General features: G+C 47.4%; 1 protein-coding gene across 2 annotated transcripts in view; it reads right to left on the bottom strand.

Moving 5' to 3' along the window:
- LOC126262467 (muskelin) overlaps positions 1–16,418 on the bottom strand; it is a 178,100-nt gene extending 161,682 nt beyond the window's left edge. For both annotated transcript variants that reach the window (XM_049959126.1, XM_049959127.1), the window contains exons 1-3: positions 16,308–16,418; positions 16,026–16,095; positions 15,799–15,941 (exon numbers count right to left, since the gene is read on the bottom strand). In XM_049959126.1, the coding sequence (XP_049815083.1) occupies positions 15,799–15,941; positions 16,026–16,095; positions 16,308–16,393 (299 nt within the window). In that variant the 5' untranslated portion in view covers positions 16,394–16,418. The remainder of the gene's footprint in view (positions 1–15,798; positions 15,942–16,025; positions 16,096–16,307) is intronic.
- Between the last annotated feature and the right edge of the window lie 1,772 nt (positions 16,419–18,190).

The raw sequence follows: 18,190 nt of genomic DNA, 5'->3' as shown, positions 1-18,190 counted from the left end.
AAAAGGGCATTCTGACAGGAAATGGCGGACAGTCAAAAGTTGGGCACACTGTGCACAAAGTGGTGGGGGAGCACCACTTAAAAAATGCCAAATGGCGATGGCTAAAGAGACAGTGACCAATACACAACCTACTTAAAATGGGTTGTCCAAACTGCTGGGAGAGTCTTAATAACCTGGAGCTTGTTCCCATGAACGGAGGACCAGTGGTGATGCCCAAGTGACACCATTTGCTGACAGACAGCAACACAGAGATTCTCTGAGGGAACATAAGAGCTAGGCAGCTGAGGTACATGGATTGCAGTCTTAGCAGCAGCCTCATTTCCTGTCAGACTGACGTGACCAGGAACCCACATATAGATCACAGTAGCTCCAATCAAGAGTGAGCAAGTGACAGCTTTCCTGGACCTGTTGCACTAAGGGATGTGGTGTGCAGCACACAGGGGCTTCAAAGTGTGCCTAGAGAGTCTGAGCAGATGACACAATTGAAAAGCTTGTGTCGCCGGATGTACTGCATGGCCTGATAGAAGACAAAGGACTCTGCTGTAAACACTGAAAAGTGTTCCAGAAGCCAATACCAACAAATATCAGCGTCTATGATAAGGGCACACCTGACACAAAGGTCTGTCAAAGAGCCATCAGTGGACACAAAGGTACTATCGCGAAATTTCATACGAAGGTTGTGAAACTGAAGGTGGTAGAGCAAGACTGGAGTAGTGTCCTTAGTAAGCCAATGAAGGCCAATGTGAACATGGACTGCCACATGAAGCCAAGGTGGTGAAGGGTTCGCACGTATTGGGAAAGTGGCAGGTAGCGTGAGGTTAAGCTGCCAGAGCAAGAGCCGAAAGCGAACTTCAGAAGCTAACAGAGAAGAGGGATGGGCCTCATACTGGTGATCAAAAAAGTCACTGAAGAAGGAGGCATATGATGGGTGGCCACGCATGGCATACAAACAGCATAAACATCTGCCGAGGAGAAAGTCACAGCAGTAGGAAAATGGTAGTATGGCAGCTAATGCAAACAGACTCTCAAATGGGCTTGTGTAGAAGGCGCCAGTGGCCAAACGGGTGCCACGATGGTGGACAGTATTGAGACAGCGTAAGAGGGACAGACGTGCAGATGCAGAAACGGAACACCCCTAGTCTAGCTCTGAATGGACAATGGACCATACAAACGGAGGATGGTGGTTCGATCTGCACTCCAGGAAGTACCATTGAGGACATGTAGGACACTGAGGGACAACATACAGAGGCCTGCTAGGTAAGACACGTGGGAGGACGAGAATGTTTCCGATCAAGCAAGAGCCCCACAAATTTCGTAGTTTCAATTAACGGAAGAGAAACAGGCCCAAGATGCGAAGACTGTGGAAAAACCAATTGTGCCGCCAGAAATTCATAAAAACAGTTTCATCAGTGGAAAAACAAAAGCCATTTTCAATGCTCCACAAGTAAAAACAATCGAGACATCGCTGAAGACGCTGCTCAATGAAGCAAGTCTGTGGAGAACTGCAATAGATGGCAAAATTGTCAACAAAAAAGGAACTGGAGATGCCTGGTGGGAGACAGACCATTGTAAGGTTAATGGCGACGAAAAACAGGATGATGCTCAGGACACAACCCTGAGGCACACCATTTTCCTGGTAAAGGTGTCCAAGGGAAACCCATACATACCTTGAAAACTCAGTCTTTTCAAAATTTCTAAAGGAGATGGGGCAGGCAGCCACAAAAGCCCCACGTGTAGAGAGTACGGAGGATACCAATCCTCCAGCAGGTGTCTTACGCTTCCTCTAAATTGAAAAACATGACCACATTCTGCGATTTCCACATAAAACCATTCATGACAGGGATGGACAAAGTGACGGGATGGTCAACTGCAGTACGCCATGTTCAAAATCCACACTGTGCAATGGTTAGTAAATTGCGAGACTTGAGCCACCATACCAGACGGGCATGAATCACACATTCCATCACCTTGCAAACACAGCTGGCGAGAGAAATGGAGCTGTAGCCAGAAGGAAGCTGTCTGTCCTTACTGGGCTTACGTATGGGTATGACAGTGGCTTCACATCAGCGTCTGGGAAACATGCACTCTGCCAAGATGCAATTGTACATATTAAGCAGAAAGTGCTTGCCCACAAGAGAAAGGTGTTGCAACATTTAAATGTGAACAGCATCTGGCCTGGGGCAGAGTATCAGGATGAAGTGAGAGCATAATGTAGCTCCCTCATAGTAAAGGCAGGATTGTAGCACTCATGATTCAGAGTCAGAAGGTTATTGCTCGAGCCACCTACACTTGTTTCCACTGGAGGATGCCAGGGTGATAGTGGGAGGAGCTCGAAATCTCCGCAAAATGGCGGCCCAAGGTGTTGGAGATAGCAATAGGGTCCACAATGACATCATCTGCTACTGTCAGGCCAGAAATTGGGGAATGGATCTTGGTCCCAGAGAGCCGTCGGAGGTTGGTCCACACAATGGAAGAGCAAGTGGAACTGTTAAACGAGCTAGTGAATGAAATCTAGCTAGCTTTCTTGTTATCCTGAAGAATGCGATGACACTGTGCATGCATCTGTTTATAATGAATGCAGTTTGCCATCATAGAATGATGGTTAAAAACACGGAGAGCACGTCTCCGCACTCTAATTGCACTGAAGCATGCCTCAGTCCACCAAGGGACTGGGACACGGCATAGTAAAGAGGAAGTGTGAGGAATGGAATGTACTGTGACGGTAAGGATAATGTTTGTAAGTTATTCCCCCTGGTCATCACAACTGGGAAAATGTTGTTTGTCAAAGGTCACCAGGGAGGACTAAAACCTACAGTCAGCCTTACTAAGCTGTCATTTTGGTGTGCATGGAGGTGAGATAGGAGTCAGCAAACTGATAGCACATGGGAAATGGTCACTCAAGTATGTGTCAGGGAGAACAGACCACCCAAAACAATGGGCAAACTGGGCAGTGCAGAAGGTTAGATCCAAATGGGAATAGGTGTGAATGGAGTCTAATAGGAACAAGGGAGCCCCTGTGTTAAAGCAGAAAAGGTTAAGTTTATTGAGAAAGTCAGCCAAGAGGGCATCTCTCGGACATGTTCTATAAGAACCATAAAGGGGATGGTGCACACTAAAGTCACCAAGCAGCAGAAATGAGTGAGGTAGCTGTCCAATAAGCTGGAAGAAGCCTGCCCTGGTGACTTTGTATGATGGAGGGATGTAAACGGTGCAAAGGTCATGCAAGGAAGGAAAAGGCGAACTTGGTTGGTTGGTTTGGGGGATTAAAGGGACCAGACTGCGACGGTCATCGGTCCCTTTTTCCAAAAAATTAAAACCACCCAAAGAGAAGAAAAACGAACAGCAGGTAAAACGTCAGACGACACAGGACAAGAAATACTCTTACATAGCTCACACAAGACAAATTAAAATCACACAGAGTGTGACGGTGGTTGGCCGACCATAGAGATAAAAAGGAAAAGCCAACCACCGAGAACACATTAAAAACTCAGCGTAAAATCGGAGGCCAATGGCCAGAATTAACACAAAAGAACAGAACAGACACTCAGAGTAAACGATAAAAACCCCCTGCCCGAATAAAACGTAAAACTAAGCCAGCCATAACAGGGTCATCGGATAAAAGGGCAGGGAGCGTATCAGGCAGCGCAAATGTCTGCCTGACCACCGCTAAAAGGGGGCAGGCCAACAAAATGTGGGCCACTGTCAAAGCCGCCCCGCAGCGACATACAGGAGGGTCCTCCCGGCGCAGTAAATAACTGTGTGTCAGCCGGGAGTGGCCAATGCGGACCCGACAAAGGACGACTGAGTCCCTGCGGTTGGCTCGCGTGGATGACCGCCACACAGTCGTCGTCTCCTTAATGGCACGGAGTTTATTGTGCGTGATCCGATCGTGCCATTCAGCGTCCCAAATCGCAAAAACTTTTCGGCAGAGGACTGCCCGCAAATCAGTCTCTGGGAGGCCAACATCCAGAGACGGTTGTCTCGTGGCCTCCTTCGCCAGGCGGTCAGCATGTTCATTGCCCGGGATACCGACATGACCGGGGGTCCACACAAAGACCACAGAGCGGCCGCAACGCGCAAGAGTATGCAGGGACTCATGGATAGCCATCACCAGACGAGAACGAGGAAAACACTGGTCGAGAGCTCGTAAACCGCTCAGGGAATCGCTACAGATAACGAAGGACTCACCTGAGCAGGAGCGGATATACTCTAGGGCACGAAAGATGGCGACCAGCTCAGCAGTGTAAACGCTGCAGCCATCCGGCAAGGAACGTTGTTCGGAATGGTCCCCTAGAGTTAGCGCATACCCGACACGACCAGCAACCATCGAACCGTCGGTGTAAACAATTCCAGAGCCCTGATACGTGGCCAGGATGGAAAAAAAGCGGCGGCGGAAGGCCTCTGGAGGGACTGAGTCCTTCGAGCCCTGTGCCAAGTCGAGCCGAAGGCAAGGGCGAGGAACACACCACGGGGGTGTACGCAGAGGCGCCCGGAAAGGAGGTGGAACAGGGAAAAACCCAAGCCCGCAGAGAAGCTCTTTGACGCGGACCGCTATTGTACAACCAGAGCGGGGCCGACGTTCTGGCAGACGGACGACCGATCGCGGGAACAGGAGACGATAGTTAGGATGCCCGGGCGAGCTTAGAACATGGGCAGTATAAGCGGCCAGCAAACGTTGGCGTCGGAACCGCAGTGGAGGTACACCTGCCTCCACTAGTACGCTGTCCACAGGGCTGGTGCGGAAAGCACCAGTGGCAAGGCGTATCCCGCTGTGGAGAATTGGGTCCAGCACCCGTAACGCAGATGGGGATGCTGAGCCATAAGCCAGGCTCCCATAATCCAGGCGGGACTGGATGAACGCCTGGTAGAGCCGTAACAGGGTAGAGCGGTCGGCGCCCCAGCGGGTGTGGCTCAAACATCGCAGTGCATTGAGATGCCGCCAACACGCCTGTTTGAGCTGCCGGATATGAGGCAGTCAAGTCAACCGGGCATCGAAAACCACCCCCAAAAACCTGTGGGTCTCCACCACAGCAAGCAGTTCGTCGGCAAGATAAAGCCGCGGCTCAGGATGGACTGTTCGGCGCCGGCAGAAATGCATAACGCGGGTCTTAGCTGCCGAAAACTGAAACCCATGCGCTACAGCCCAAGACTGCGCCTTGCGGATAGCGCCCTGTAGCTGACGTTCAACAGCTGCAATGCCAGTAGAGCTGTAGTAAAGGCAAAAGTCGTCAGCATACAGGGAAGCGGAGACAGAAGTTCCCACGGCCGCAGCAAGCCCGTTAATGGCTATTAAAAACAGACAGACACTTAAAACAGAACCCTGTGGCACACCGTTCTCCTGGACGTGGGAGGAACTATACGAGGCCGCGACTTGCACGCGGAAGGTACGACACGACAGAAAATCGCGGATAAAAATCGGCAGAGGACCACGAAGACCCCATCCATGAAGCGTAGAAAGGATGTGATGACGCCATGTCGTATCGTATGCCTTCCGCATGTCGAAAAAGACAGCAACCAGGTGCTGACGGCGGGCAAAGGCAGCACGGATGGCCGACTCCAAGCTCACCAGATTGTCCGTGGCGGAGCGGCCTTTACGGAACCCACCCTGAGACGGAGCCAGAAGGCCCCGAGACTCCAGTACCCAATTCAAGCGCCGGCTCACCAACCGTTCAAGCAACTTGCAAAGAACGTTGGTGAGGCTAATGGGACGGTAGCTGTCCACCTCCAGAGGGTTCTTTCCAGGTTTCAAAACGGGGATGACAATGCCTTCCCGCCATGGCGACGGAAACTCCCCCTCGACCCAAAGACGGTTGTAAAGATCGAGAAGGCGCCGCTGGCAGTCCACTGAAAGGTGTTTCAGCATCTGACAGTGGATGCCATCTGGCCCAGGAGCGGTATCAGGGCAAGCAGCTAGGGCACTGCGAAATTCCCACTCACTAAATGGAGCATTGTAAGATTCTAGGTGGTTGGTGCGAAACGAAAGGCTCCGACGTTCCATCCGCTCTTTAATGGAGTGGAAGGCCTGGGGGTAATTCGCAGAGGCGGAACTCTAGCAAAATGCCCCGCTAAGTGATTTGCAATGACGTCGGAGTCAGTACAAACTGCTCCATTCAGTGAGAGCGCAGGGACGCTGGCAGGGGTCCGATAGCCGTAGACGCGTCGAATCTTGGCCCAGACCTGCGATGGAGTGACATGGAGGCCAATGGTGGACACATACCGCTCCCAGCACTCCTTCTTGCCTTGGCGGATAAGGAGGCGGGCCCGCGCACGCAGCCGTTTGAAGGCGATAAGGTGGTCTATGGAGGGATGTCGCTTGTGACGCTGGAGCGCCCGCTGGCGATCTTTAATCGCTTCAGCGATCTCAGGCGACCACCAAGGCACAGTCCGCCGCCGAGGGGACCCAGAGGAACGGGGAATGGCTGATTCGGCGGCAGTAACAATGCCGGTGGTGACCGATTGAACCACCGCATCAATGTCATCAGTAGAGAGAGGCTCAAAAGCGGCAGTGGAGGAGAACAAGTCCCAGTCAGCCTTATTCATAGCCCATCTGCTAGGGCGCCCAGAAGAGTGGCGCCGTGGTAGTGACAAAAATATCGGAAAGTGGTCACTACCACACAGGTCGTCATGCACACTCCATTGGACAGACGGTAAGAGGCTATGGCTACAGATTGAAAGGTCAATGGCGGAGTGGGTGCCATGCGCCACACTGAAGTGTGTGAAGGCACCATCATTTAACAGCGAGAGATCGAGCTGCGACAATAAATGCTCAACGATGGCGCCTCGACCTGTTGCCACTGACCCACCCCACAGAGGGTTATGGGCGTTGAAGTCGCCCAATAGCAAGAAAGGTGGTGGCAATTGGGCGACCAGTGCAGCCAGGACATGCTGCGAGACATCACCATCCGGTGGAATGTAAAGACTGCAGACGGTAACAGCCTGTGGCGTCCACACGCGTACAGCGACAGCCTCTAAAGGCGTCTGGAGAGGGACAGACTCGCTGTGCAGAGTGTGAAGGACATATATGCAGACGCCACCAGACACCCTTTCATAAGCTGCTCGGTTCTTATAATAACCCCGATAGCCACGGAGGGCGGGGGTTCGCATTGCTGGAAACCAAGTTTCCTGGAGAGCAATGCAGAAGAAAGGGTGAAGGCTGATAAGTTGGCGGAGCGCAGCTAGATGGTGGAAGAAACCGCTGCAGTTCCACTGGAGGATGGTGTTGTTCATGGCTGGGAAAGGCGTGACGGGACTGGGAAGGCAGATTACGCCGCTGGGTCACCTGCTGCCTCCGATGGAGCACCCGTGCAAATGCCATCCATTGCGTCCGAGGGACCGGCAAGAGCGAGGTCCTCAGCGGACGCCAGAATCTCCACCTCGTCTTCAGAGGCAGAGTTTGAAGGTTGCGGTGGGACAGGTGCCACCGCAATGTCAGGATGCTTGGGAGCCTTTTTCTTCAACTGCTTCGCACGCTGTGCCTTTGGAGGGTCTGGCTGAGAGGGCCCCACTGAGTCAGTCTCAGGGACGGACGACGACCGTGAAGCCCTATGACCAGCGACCGGTTGTTGTTTCAAACCTTTGCGGGTTTCCGCTTTGACACTGGGCGAAGCCTGGGAAGGGAGGGCCCCAAGGGACCCCTTCCTGGCTAGAGTAGCCGAAGAAGCCCCACGCTTCTCCGGCTGGGAAGGGGGGACGAATGTCCCCGATGGTTGGGGTGGTGTTGCTCCTGGAGTAGATGGAGCAACAGAGGGGGAAGTGCCCCCCACAACCAAGGGGGCCGGTTCAGTGTGACATAGCTGAGAGGCAACAGTACGTGACGACACAGGAGAGGATCGGATCGCTGTTGCAGCAGCGGCATAGGAGGATGTCATGGGCACGGGATGTAACCGCTCATATTTCCGCCTTGCCTCGGTGTAGCTCAGGCGGTCCAGAGTCTTATATTCCATTATCTTCCTTTCTTTCTGGAAGATCCTACAGTCCGGCGAGCAGGGGGAATGGTGTTCTCCGCAGTTAACACAGATAGGAGGCGGGGCACATGGAGTATCAGGATGTGAAGGACGTCCACAATCCCGACACGTGATGCTGGAAGTACAGCGAGATGACATGTGCCCGAACTTCCAGCATTTAAAACACCGCATCGGAGGAGGGATATATGGCTTCACATCACAACGGTAAACCATTACCGTAACCTTTTCGGGTAAGACATCACCCTCAAAGGCCAAGATGAAGGCACCGGTGGCTACCTGATTATCCCTCGGACCCCGATGGACGCGCCGGACGAAGTGAACACCTCGTCGTTCGAGATTGGCGCGTAATTCATCGTCGGACTGCAGAAGAAGATCCCTGTGGAATATAATACCCTGGACCATGTTGAGACTCTTATGCGGCGTGATGCTAACTGAGACATCCCCCAACTTGTCACAATTGAGCAACCTCCGTGACTGGGCAGAGGATGCCGTTTGGATGAGCACAGAACCAGAGCGCATCTTGGACAAGCCCTCCACCTCCCCGAATTTGTCCTCTAAATGCTCCACAAAAAACTGGGGCTTGGTTGACATAAACGATTCCCCATCAACTCGCGTACACACAAGGAACCGGGGTGAATAGTCTCCACTGCCTTCTTTTGCCATACGTTCCTCCCATGGAGTGGCCAGGGAGGGAAATGATCGTGGTTCGTATTTCCTGCCGTTGAGGTTAGACCTCGATCGCTTAGAGACTGCTGGTGGAGGCCCACCAGCGAGAGATGATGTACCACGCTTCATTGCGGGTCATCCGCCCTGATGCCACCTACTCCGACCAAGGGCCCTCCCCACGGGCGCCACCCAGCCGCAGCAATAGCCACCTGGCAGGACGGCCATTGCCGGGAGTCCTGATGCCCCAAGGAGATGGGCATCTACTCCTTGGCATACGTGTGGAGTTAACGGCGCAGGCATCAGTAGAGCGATCCCTGTGTTGTCAGGGGGCTACAACCAAGAGGGTACATGGCGGCCCCACCACAACGGACTGGCTACCGTGCTGGATCTTAGGTGCAAAACTGTCCAAGGTCGTCGTCGCAGTTAAAAGAAACACTGCAGAGTGCAGCGTGGTAATCACCCAAGAGATCGAAAACGAGCGGGACACCATTGCAACGACGAGAAAGCAGGTGAAAGGTCTAATTGCACGACGGATACAGTGCACCACGTAAGGCGCCCTTCCCCAATTGGCTCGCTCTTCGGAATAATTTAGAAAGATGGAGGTCAAACCCGAGAGGGGACCATCACATAAGGCCGAAACATTGGAGACTCCTTTTAGTCGCCTCTTACGACAGGCAGGAATACCGCGGGCCTATTCTTACCCCCGAACCCGCAGGGGGGAAAAGGCGAACTGCAACAGCTTGAAGGCAGGTAGTCAGGCAGATGGGTTGATTGTCAATGTTGTCCTGTATGAGCAGTACGACTCCCCTATGAATGGAATGCTGACCTCGGGGAAAAGGTCAAAACAGTCCCGGAGAAATGTGAGAGCTAAAAGCAGTTGTGAGGACGTAATTTTGTTTCCTGAAGGCAGAGAACATGTGGACGCTGCAATTTTAAGAACAGCCATAAATCCTCTTTTTTGGCTCAAAAGCTGCGAACGTTTCATTGGATGAGAGCCATGATGAGGAAGAAACGAAGGAGTGTCACCTCAGCAACTGCCGAATGCCAGCATTCGAAGACTCGCTGCTACAGGGCACAGAGGCAGGAGGATCCTGCTCCATGAGGTCTACAGAACCGTCGGCATTCTTCGGATCTCAGCCTATGGAGTCCAGGGCAGAAAAACAATGGGTCATGCACACCAGCAACACGGAGGTCGGCCGAGGGTATCACTTGGCAACACCGTCAAAAAGGATCTTCGAGTCAGCGAAGGAGAATAATGTTGCCTGGTGGAGTATGTGGGTACTAAGCTAAGGCATAAAGACTGCCAAGTGCAGTGTTAGGAGACTGTGGGGTAGGGAGTTGGGGAAGAGGAGAGGGGGTGGAAAAGAAGAGGAGCAGGAAAGTGGAAGATGGGCAGGCGTGTTGGCAGTGAGCAGCATATGAACAGAGGGGACAAGAATGGGGAGGAGATGATATGACAGAGTGGGCAGAACCTGTTGAGTGGAGGGTGTGGGGACAACATGTTACCATAGTCTGAGACCAGGATAATTATGGGAGCAGAGAATGTGTTGGAAATATAACTGTCATCTGTGCAGTTCACAAAAGCTGGTTGTGGATGGCAGGATCCAGATGGCCCAGCTTGTTAAGCAGCCACTGAAAACAAGTGCATAGTGTCCACCTTCATGCTGTGTGTCAGAGAAGTCTTCTTTGCTCTTGGCCACAATCTAGTGGTGGCCATTCATGCTGGTGGACAGCTGGTTGGTAGTCATACCAATAAAAAAAAAGTGCAATGATTGCAGCATAGCCCTGGTTCATGCAGGACATGCAAAAAAATCTGCAGCACAGCCTTGGGCACCCACATGACACCCTCCTATGCCAATGGCTTTATGGACAATCTAGAGGTGACCTTCCTAGCATCCTAAAATGCCAAACCTCTACTTTGGTTCAGGTTCACTGATAATATCTTCATGATCTGGACTCAGGGCCAAGACACACCTCTCTGATGGATACATCCACACCTATGTCCACATTCGACCCATGAACCACCAACAGTACCTGCATTCCAACAGCTGTCATGCTTCCAATACAGTCTGGCCACCCAGGTACATCAAATGTACAGTGAGAAGAGCTCCCTTGTTCACTATGCTGAAGATCTCACCAAGGTCTTCACAGACAGGCACTACTTCCCAGACCTAGTCTACAAATTATCTCCCTTGCCAGTTTCCCACACGTTCCTGGTCCTCTCACCACCCCAACAAGTTACAAAGGAGTGCCCCCCTTCTTCACTAATAACACCCTAGATTGTAACAAATGAACCACACACACCCTTGGTCAGGGCTTTATCTATTACCAGCCACAGAGATGAGGGACAGCCTACCTAAGAACCTTCTCACCCCTCCTAAAGTGGCGTTCTATTGTGTACCCAAATCCACAACATCCTAGTCCATCCATATCCACTGCCAATCCCAACATTTTGCTACATGAATTACATTCCTAGGGAACACTCAGGAGCAAGATCAGCCCAGTCCACCCACCCAGCACTTTATATTCCATTCCTGTCATAGGCTGATTATTCTCCATGAGAGGCTGGGTCACCTGTGAAAGCAGCCGTGTCAAATACCAGCTTCTGCTGCAATCATTGCACAACGTTTTATGTTGTCCATTCCTGTCATAGGCTTATTATTCTCCATGAGAGGTGGGGCCACCTGTGAAAGCAGCCGTGTCAAATACCAGCTTCTGCTGCAATCATTGCACAGCATTTTATGTTGTTATGATTACCAAACAGCTGTCCATCAGGATGAATGGCCACTACAAAAATGTGGTCAAGAGCAAAGTAAATCACTTTGTGGCATGACATATGGCATATATCATGTGTGATTTCTATGGAGGCTTCACAACTTGGCCCCTTCTGGATCCTCCCCTCCACCACCAGCTTTTCTGAACTTCACAGATGGAAGTTATTCTTACAACATACTCTTCACTTCCGTAACTATACCAGCCTCAGCCTACGGTAACCTACAGTACCCACACCCCCCAGCCAACAGTTTTGCCCCCACCCCCTGCTCCATCACCTTCTCCCTATTCACGTACTCTCAACCTCATTGTGTGCCACCTTCTGCCAACAATTCCACTCATCTTTCCCCTTTCCTGCTCCTCTCCTTTTCCATCCCTTCCTTCACCACCTCCCTGCCCCACAGCCTCCTGCCTGGCAGTAGTCATAACTACATCTAGTCCCTGCTACAGGCTCCACCAGACAGTGCCCTTCTCTCCCTCTACCCATACTGTGCTATCACTTCCCTATGCCTGCCTATTCCAGAAGGCTGAAGAAGGCTTTGGCCGAAAGCCAAATCATAACAGTCTATTCACTGTGCCTGTCTGCAACTCAGTATGTCATCCTTAAAATCAATAGCAATCCATTCTTCTTCTTATACAGCTGATATTTCTACCTGAATTTCCATTATTTCTTCTTGAATGTTCAAAAAATTTAGGTAATAACACCATGTGTGCCCACTTATACCTTCTTAGTTATTGACTTGGGCTGCTCTGGGCAATGTCGTATCTTCTTCCATATTTTCCTCAAAATTCCTGAATATTATTCTTATTATTCTTAAAGCTCTCAGCTCTTGGCACCTTTAATCCGCATCCTGCACTAGTGTGTCAAAATGGAGTGTTATGTATGTGCTTTGCTTGTTAAGTTTTCCACTCGATAGATGTTCTGTCACCCCATCGATATACGTGCCAACTTTTACCATGTAATTATCTTGCAGTCACTGGTCTTGAAGTTACTTTCTGTAGTGGACCTGCTATGCAATGCCACTGTACCCTGATGTGTTTACTTCTTCACCTTCTGTAGTGGGCAAGTGCTGAAAGGCAGCTCTGTTATTTTCAGGCTACTAAATGATGCAAACAGCTTTGTGGTAACTTTTCTGTATTTTACACGCAATGTTTCCCTGTGCAGCTTCTGTCAGAATTATGGCTGAACAGGTATCTCTTAACTAGTAGCTCCTACAAATTTCACATTTCAAAACAGAATGACAGTTTTCATTTATGATCTTCAGTTGTTCAGGCACTGACATTGTCACCTGTGCCCTTTGTTCTGAGACTTCCAAGGTGCCACCAAACTATGATGTCAAAGTACAAGTAGGCCTCCACACCAGGTGGAGATGTGCATTCAGCGGCACACCTAGTCAATGTTCTGAGCTGCTGTCCTTTACATTACTCTACACATATGGCAAACCAGATCATGCACAGTGGGATGCTCCACACTTCAGAAGTACCAAAACAAATGTTTTTGGTTTACATCAATCTCTTTCACTGGCCTATGTGGTTAGAAGTGGAACACTTTATTCCTCAGAATCACCATATTACATCACACCAGCCCCAGACCTGAAACTGGGATCTATGCCTTTGCCTTGGAACATAGGAGACAAGGTAATGGAAGAAGTATGGCTGTGAGGGTGGGCCACGAGTCATGTTCAGATAGCTCAGTCGTTGCACAAAAGGCAAGGTTGTAACGAGCCAAAGGCAAATTCTTTTCAATAGGTTACACAGGAACAAACTAAGCAGCCCTGATACTGAGCCCAACTTTGCAAGGTAAGTACTATTTATATACAAATATGAAGCAAATTTTCCTTACACATTTATTTTAACGTTATATAAACTATGAGATAGTGCAAACAATGTAATAATAAACATTTGAATTTTTCATTATGTAGGGACATTATGATCCTTAGCAAAGCCCAAGGTCTAAGTAAGGCTGAAAGATGATAATTTGGTTGCCAGTCAATGAGTGTGGCAATATTCCCACATCCATTGTTATGAAACATTTCATCTGTCCACTGTTTTCTCATCTGCTGCATAGAACCAGCAGCTGAAACACCACTTTTTGTTCCCATCAGATCTCAACTTGAGTGCTAACAACATTGCTGCACAAGTACCTCCAAAACTCACCCTGATTTTGACTTTTCCCAAACTTTATGGTGGGAATTACAGTTTTAAAAAACGCCATAATAGTTTATTTTTACATTAGTCCATACGACAACATATGTTTATGATGGGCACTATTTCAGCATTGTCATCTTTTTTTCTATCATCATGATTGCAACATCAATGATAGTGTCATTTTCAAGTGCAAGATTTCATGATTATGAAAATGTTAAAAAATTTTAACATCACCCAGCAAAGACATTCACTCCATATAATAATCAATATAGCTCGACAGTGGAGTCAGACAACTTTACCACACTAACTTTACTAATCTTGGCACACCGGTGTACTGTTGTGTGTACATTCATAATATAATAAAAACCGGAAATACGGAAACGTCCGATCCCGCCCGACTGCTTTGACCTATGACGTCACAAATATGGCGGAAACGACCATAAACCACGATTCCAATATGGCACATATAAAGTCGGTACGTACACATTATGAGGACAAAAATACATCGAAAAACAAACACACATACTTTGCACAAAAAGCCTAATGACACTAACGGGACAAGCATGGGGAATGGGGGGTTTCTGGGTGGGGGAAAACTAAATATAAACAAATTTAGACACCCAACCCCATACAAAACCACACAAAACAACGAAAACAAACGACATCACAAAACTCCCCAAATAACACTAAACACATTATCATCTGGAATCGGACACTTCCCTGGACCTATATAGCTCAACAGCAGCTCCCGATCCCATAAATTAGCATCAAACACTTCCCTTGGCCTATATAGCTCAAAAACATCTCCCAATACATACACAGCCACACATTGGGATCGAACACTTCCCTTGACCTGCGCACTGTTAATTTTATCCATCATATCCATTCCTGAACAAAAACAACAACCGATAAATTTTACTAAAATTACCACACGATGTACAGCGAACAACACTAAATTAACCTTCACACAAAATCGTTAACTCACTGAAACAAATTACACTACAAACACAGCCGACACTAACAATTCTGGATAATCAGCAAAAGCAAACAGCCTATTACACCACACAAACGAAAACCCTGAACATACCACCAAAGAGCACAACAAACCACAACACGACGACAACTACAAACACGCCACACTCACAAACCAAACTCCACGCGGTCATGATGTCACACACGTCAACACCCTTACGTCACGGGACAAAGCCGACGCGTGGGATCAGACGCTTCTGTCGACCCTAAAATCCAACAACGGACAGAACTGGTGTGGAAAGAGAGTACAGCTGTACATTTGTGTGTGAAGGATACTAAAGGAGTACACAATTTGGATTCACTCTTCCAAATGTTAATCATAGTGCATATTCTGTAATCATTTAAATGGTTCTGTTTTGGTTTTCTGCACATTCTATGGCTCCTCTAAAACAAAAAGTAACTAGGACACTATAAAATTGTTTTTACGTTAGGCTGGGGCAATTTATTCAACTTCTGACAGTCTCAGGGCACTCACAAGACCATACCTAATTTCATAAGCATCTAGAGAACCTTTAACAACTAGCTAGCAATAATAATACTATTGAGCAGCACCCGCAGGGAACTACATGCAGGTCATGGCACCAAAGCGCGCGCGCGCGCGCGCGCGCGCGCGCGCGCGCACGCACACACACACACACACACACACACAGAGAGAGAGAGAGTGTGTGTGTGTGTGTGTGTGTGTGTGTGTGTGTGTGTGTGTGTGTGTGTCCACAGTCAGAAATAGCCAGGACTAGCCAATGTCTAACTCAGGTTGTAGGCCTGTTCAAATACAGGAGATGTGGCATTAACCAAGCATGTTCACATGTCCAACCCCAGGCACGATTTTGACATAACACATCCATTCACAAATACGTTAGATGAGGAAGAGGCTAAATAAGACTTCTGGTTTGGCCTCTAAAAAAATCAATGAATTTTCAATAATATTGAGCCACTGTGGTCTGTACTGAAAAAATACTGCAGAGCCCACAGCCCTCCTCCAGAGCGTTTAAACAAACTGTAAGAGGCTCGCTGTAAAGATATGAGACAAAGATACATATGAAGTGACCAGTACTATGAATCAGCTGCCTTAGATCTATAATTAAACCTTGCGCCATATAATGTATGTGTTTATATTACTTTAGGTTTTATATTACTTAGGGTTTTTATTACAAAATTGCATTGTGCTGGATTAATAAAATACCTACAAATCGAGCATATTTCTTCGAATACGTACCTATCCAACAGTTCGATCATGTTTTCGTCTGTCACTCCACCAAACACTTTGAATTTTTTGAGATTGCAAACATGCGTCTTCTCATATTTTCCGAATGTTATGGAGAGCACGATAGCAAAATGTTGGAGTTTCAGCGTCAGATACTGTAGGGGAGAAAGAAACTGTACAACAATGCTGTTACTTAATTAACAAAACAAGTATCACATTCTTCACAATGTAACTGCTACCTGCGGCGGATTATTCGTGTCCGATGACCACCGGGATGACTGATCGCTTGACTTGTCTTCTTGAATATTCCTAAAACAAAATTTGCTCAAACCGTATATCCATAAAAGAACAAAGTTAAATTTGTTAGTACGTAATTTCACTAAAGCAACTTTCCGGAATATGTATTCATCAATACCTGTACAGGTTAACTACCTTATCGTTCCCGTAATTCCCCCACCTCGAATGAATAAATGTACTCACATTCATCACACAGAAACGCCGGGTGAATAGTTTGTACTTACTCAGGCACATAGGATGATGAAAAACTGGAGCACTTATGTATACTATAAGCTAACCTATTCCCTTTTTCCAATTGAAAGGCCGCCATGTTTTAGAGTTGACAGAGGCGGCGGCCAATATTGTTTCTGCTGTGAAACAGTAGACAGTCGGTAAACAAAGGGGCTTAACATCTATGAATCGAGATTCGAGAGGCAAATGAAAATCAGTGAGGACCATCGCCGACGTGTTAAGCTATGCAAACTATATTTGCACCCTAAAAAAAGAAGTGAAATTTTGTTTAACAGTCGGTTAATACAGCTCTCTGTGGCCGAATCTCCCTCACAGAAACTCACGAACACACATTGCGATCTTTATATGTACCGATACTTCGCTACATACCATAACATATAGTGCCCTACAGTATGCTTCTCCTCAGTGAATTCAGCTATAATAATTATTAATGACTGCAGAACAAATGTACTTAATAATAGTTTACGGGAGATAACCTGGGATGAAATTTATAATTAAACAAATGTAACATAAAATTTAAGCAATTCCTTAACATATATTAAAAAAACATGGATCACTAAGGTAATTATGGCATCATGAGAAAGGGAAATGTATCTGTTGGCAAGAACAAGTAGAGATCCTGCAAAGATTGCACAGTACAAAAATTCCCAACAATTACTATGAAAGGTTATTTAAAAATCAAGGAACATGCGCACAATGCAAGAAATCAATAATTCCAACAACAGACTTAAGCCTGTATGGAATATAGTGAAATGGGAGACAGGATGACCAGCCACAGAACGGGATAACATCTCTATTGAAGTGAGTGGAAAGGCTATACATGATGAGTTACAGTGAGCAAATACTGTATATTTAATAATCATTTGTTAATTAAAGTCGAAAGTATAGGGACAGAGAAAAATCACAGCAGTGTGCTGAAAAAGCAGCTCTCATAAAATTCAGTCACATGAATGTATCAAACTTCTCGTTCTAAAATTAAGAAAATTATATATTCTCTGAAAAATAAAAATTCGTCCCCTTTTGATGGCATTTCCAATGAAGTACTAAAGATTTGTTCCCATATAATAACCTCGGTCTTATTGCAAATATGTAATGTATCACTAACTCAAGGCATTTTTTCAGAAGAAGTTGAAATATGCCATTGTCAAATCCTTATTATGAAAGATGGTAGGAGAGATATCAAAAACTGCCATACTATTTCAGTGCTGACATCACTTTCCAAAGCTTTTGAACAAATGATGTATTCTAAACTAGCAATAATAATATCCTCAAAAAATCACAGTTTGGATTTCAGTAGTGTAGCTCTACTGAGTAAACCATTTACATGTTCACTCACCAAGTTTTACAAGCATTAAGTAATTAAATAGTGCTGGCTGGTATTTTCTGTGATCTATGTATGCTATTTGATTGTGTGATGATGAATTAAGGCCAACAATGCCACTGACATCTAGCTGTGAATCGTACAACTTGCAGTACAGGCTTTTGTTTCGTGATTCAGAGCGTCTGTTTCATCTTCACTGCTGCCTGTAACAGTAACAGCTCTCCATCTGCTCTGAGCCATCATAGTCACAGCTGCGTGACCTATTATCATTTTCCATTCTGGGGTTTGTACATTTTGTGCTGCCTCACATCTTCCTGGATTGAATCAATGTTGTCCACTATGGCCATAAAGTAGCGTCTAATTGAAAGACTTGTGCTATGCCATTGAGTGACATGAAACTGTTATTACTGGATTCTATACATTTCTTCCTCTTTTACACATTTTATAAATTGTAGTGCCCTGCCGTGTTTTTCTGTCTATATCTCTAATCTCAGTAGTCACTGTAACGATTTTGATACAGTTCTCACTAATACATATACTGATTATTGGTGCCCT

This window comes from Schistocerca nitens, chromosome 6, assembly GCF_023898315.1.
Source record: "Schistocerca nitens isolate TAMUIC-IGC-003100 chromosome 6, iqSchNite1.1, whole genome shotgun sequence".
Classification (NCBI taxonomy): domain Eukaryota; kingdom Metazoa; phylum Arthropoda; class Insecta; order Orthoptera; family Acrididae; genus Schistocerca; species Schistocerca nitens.
This window is presented reverse-complemented; position numbering and strand designations above follow the sequence as displayed.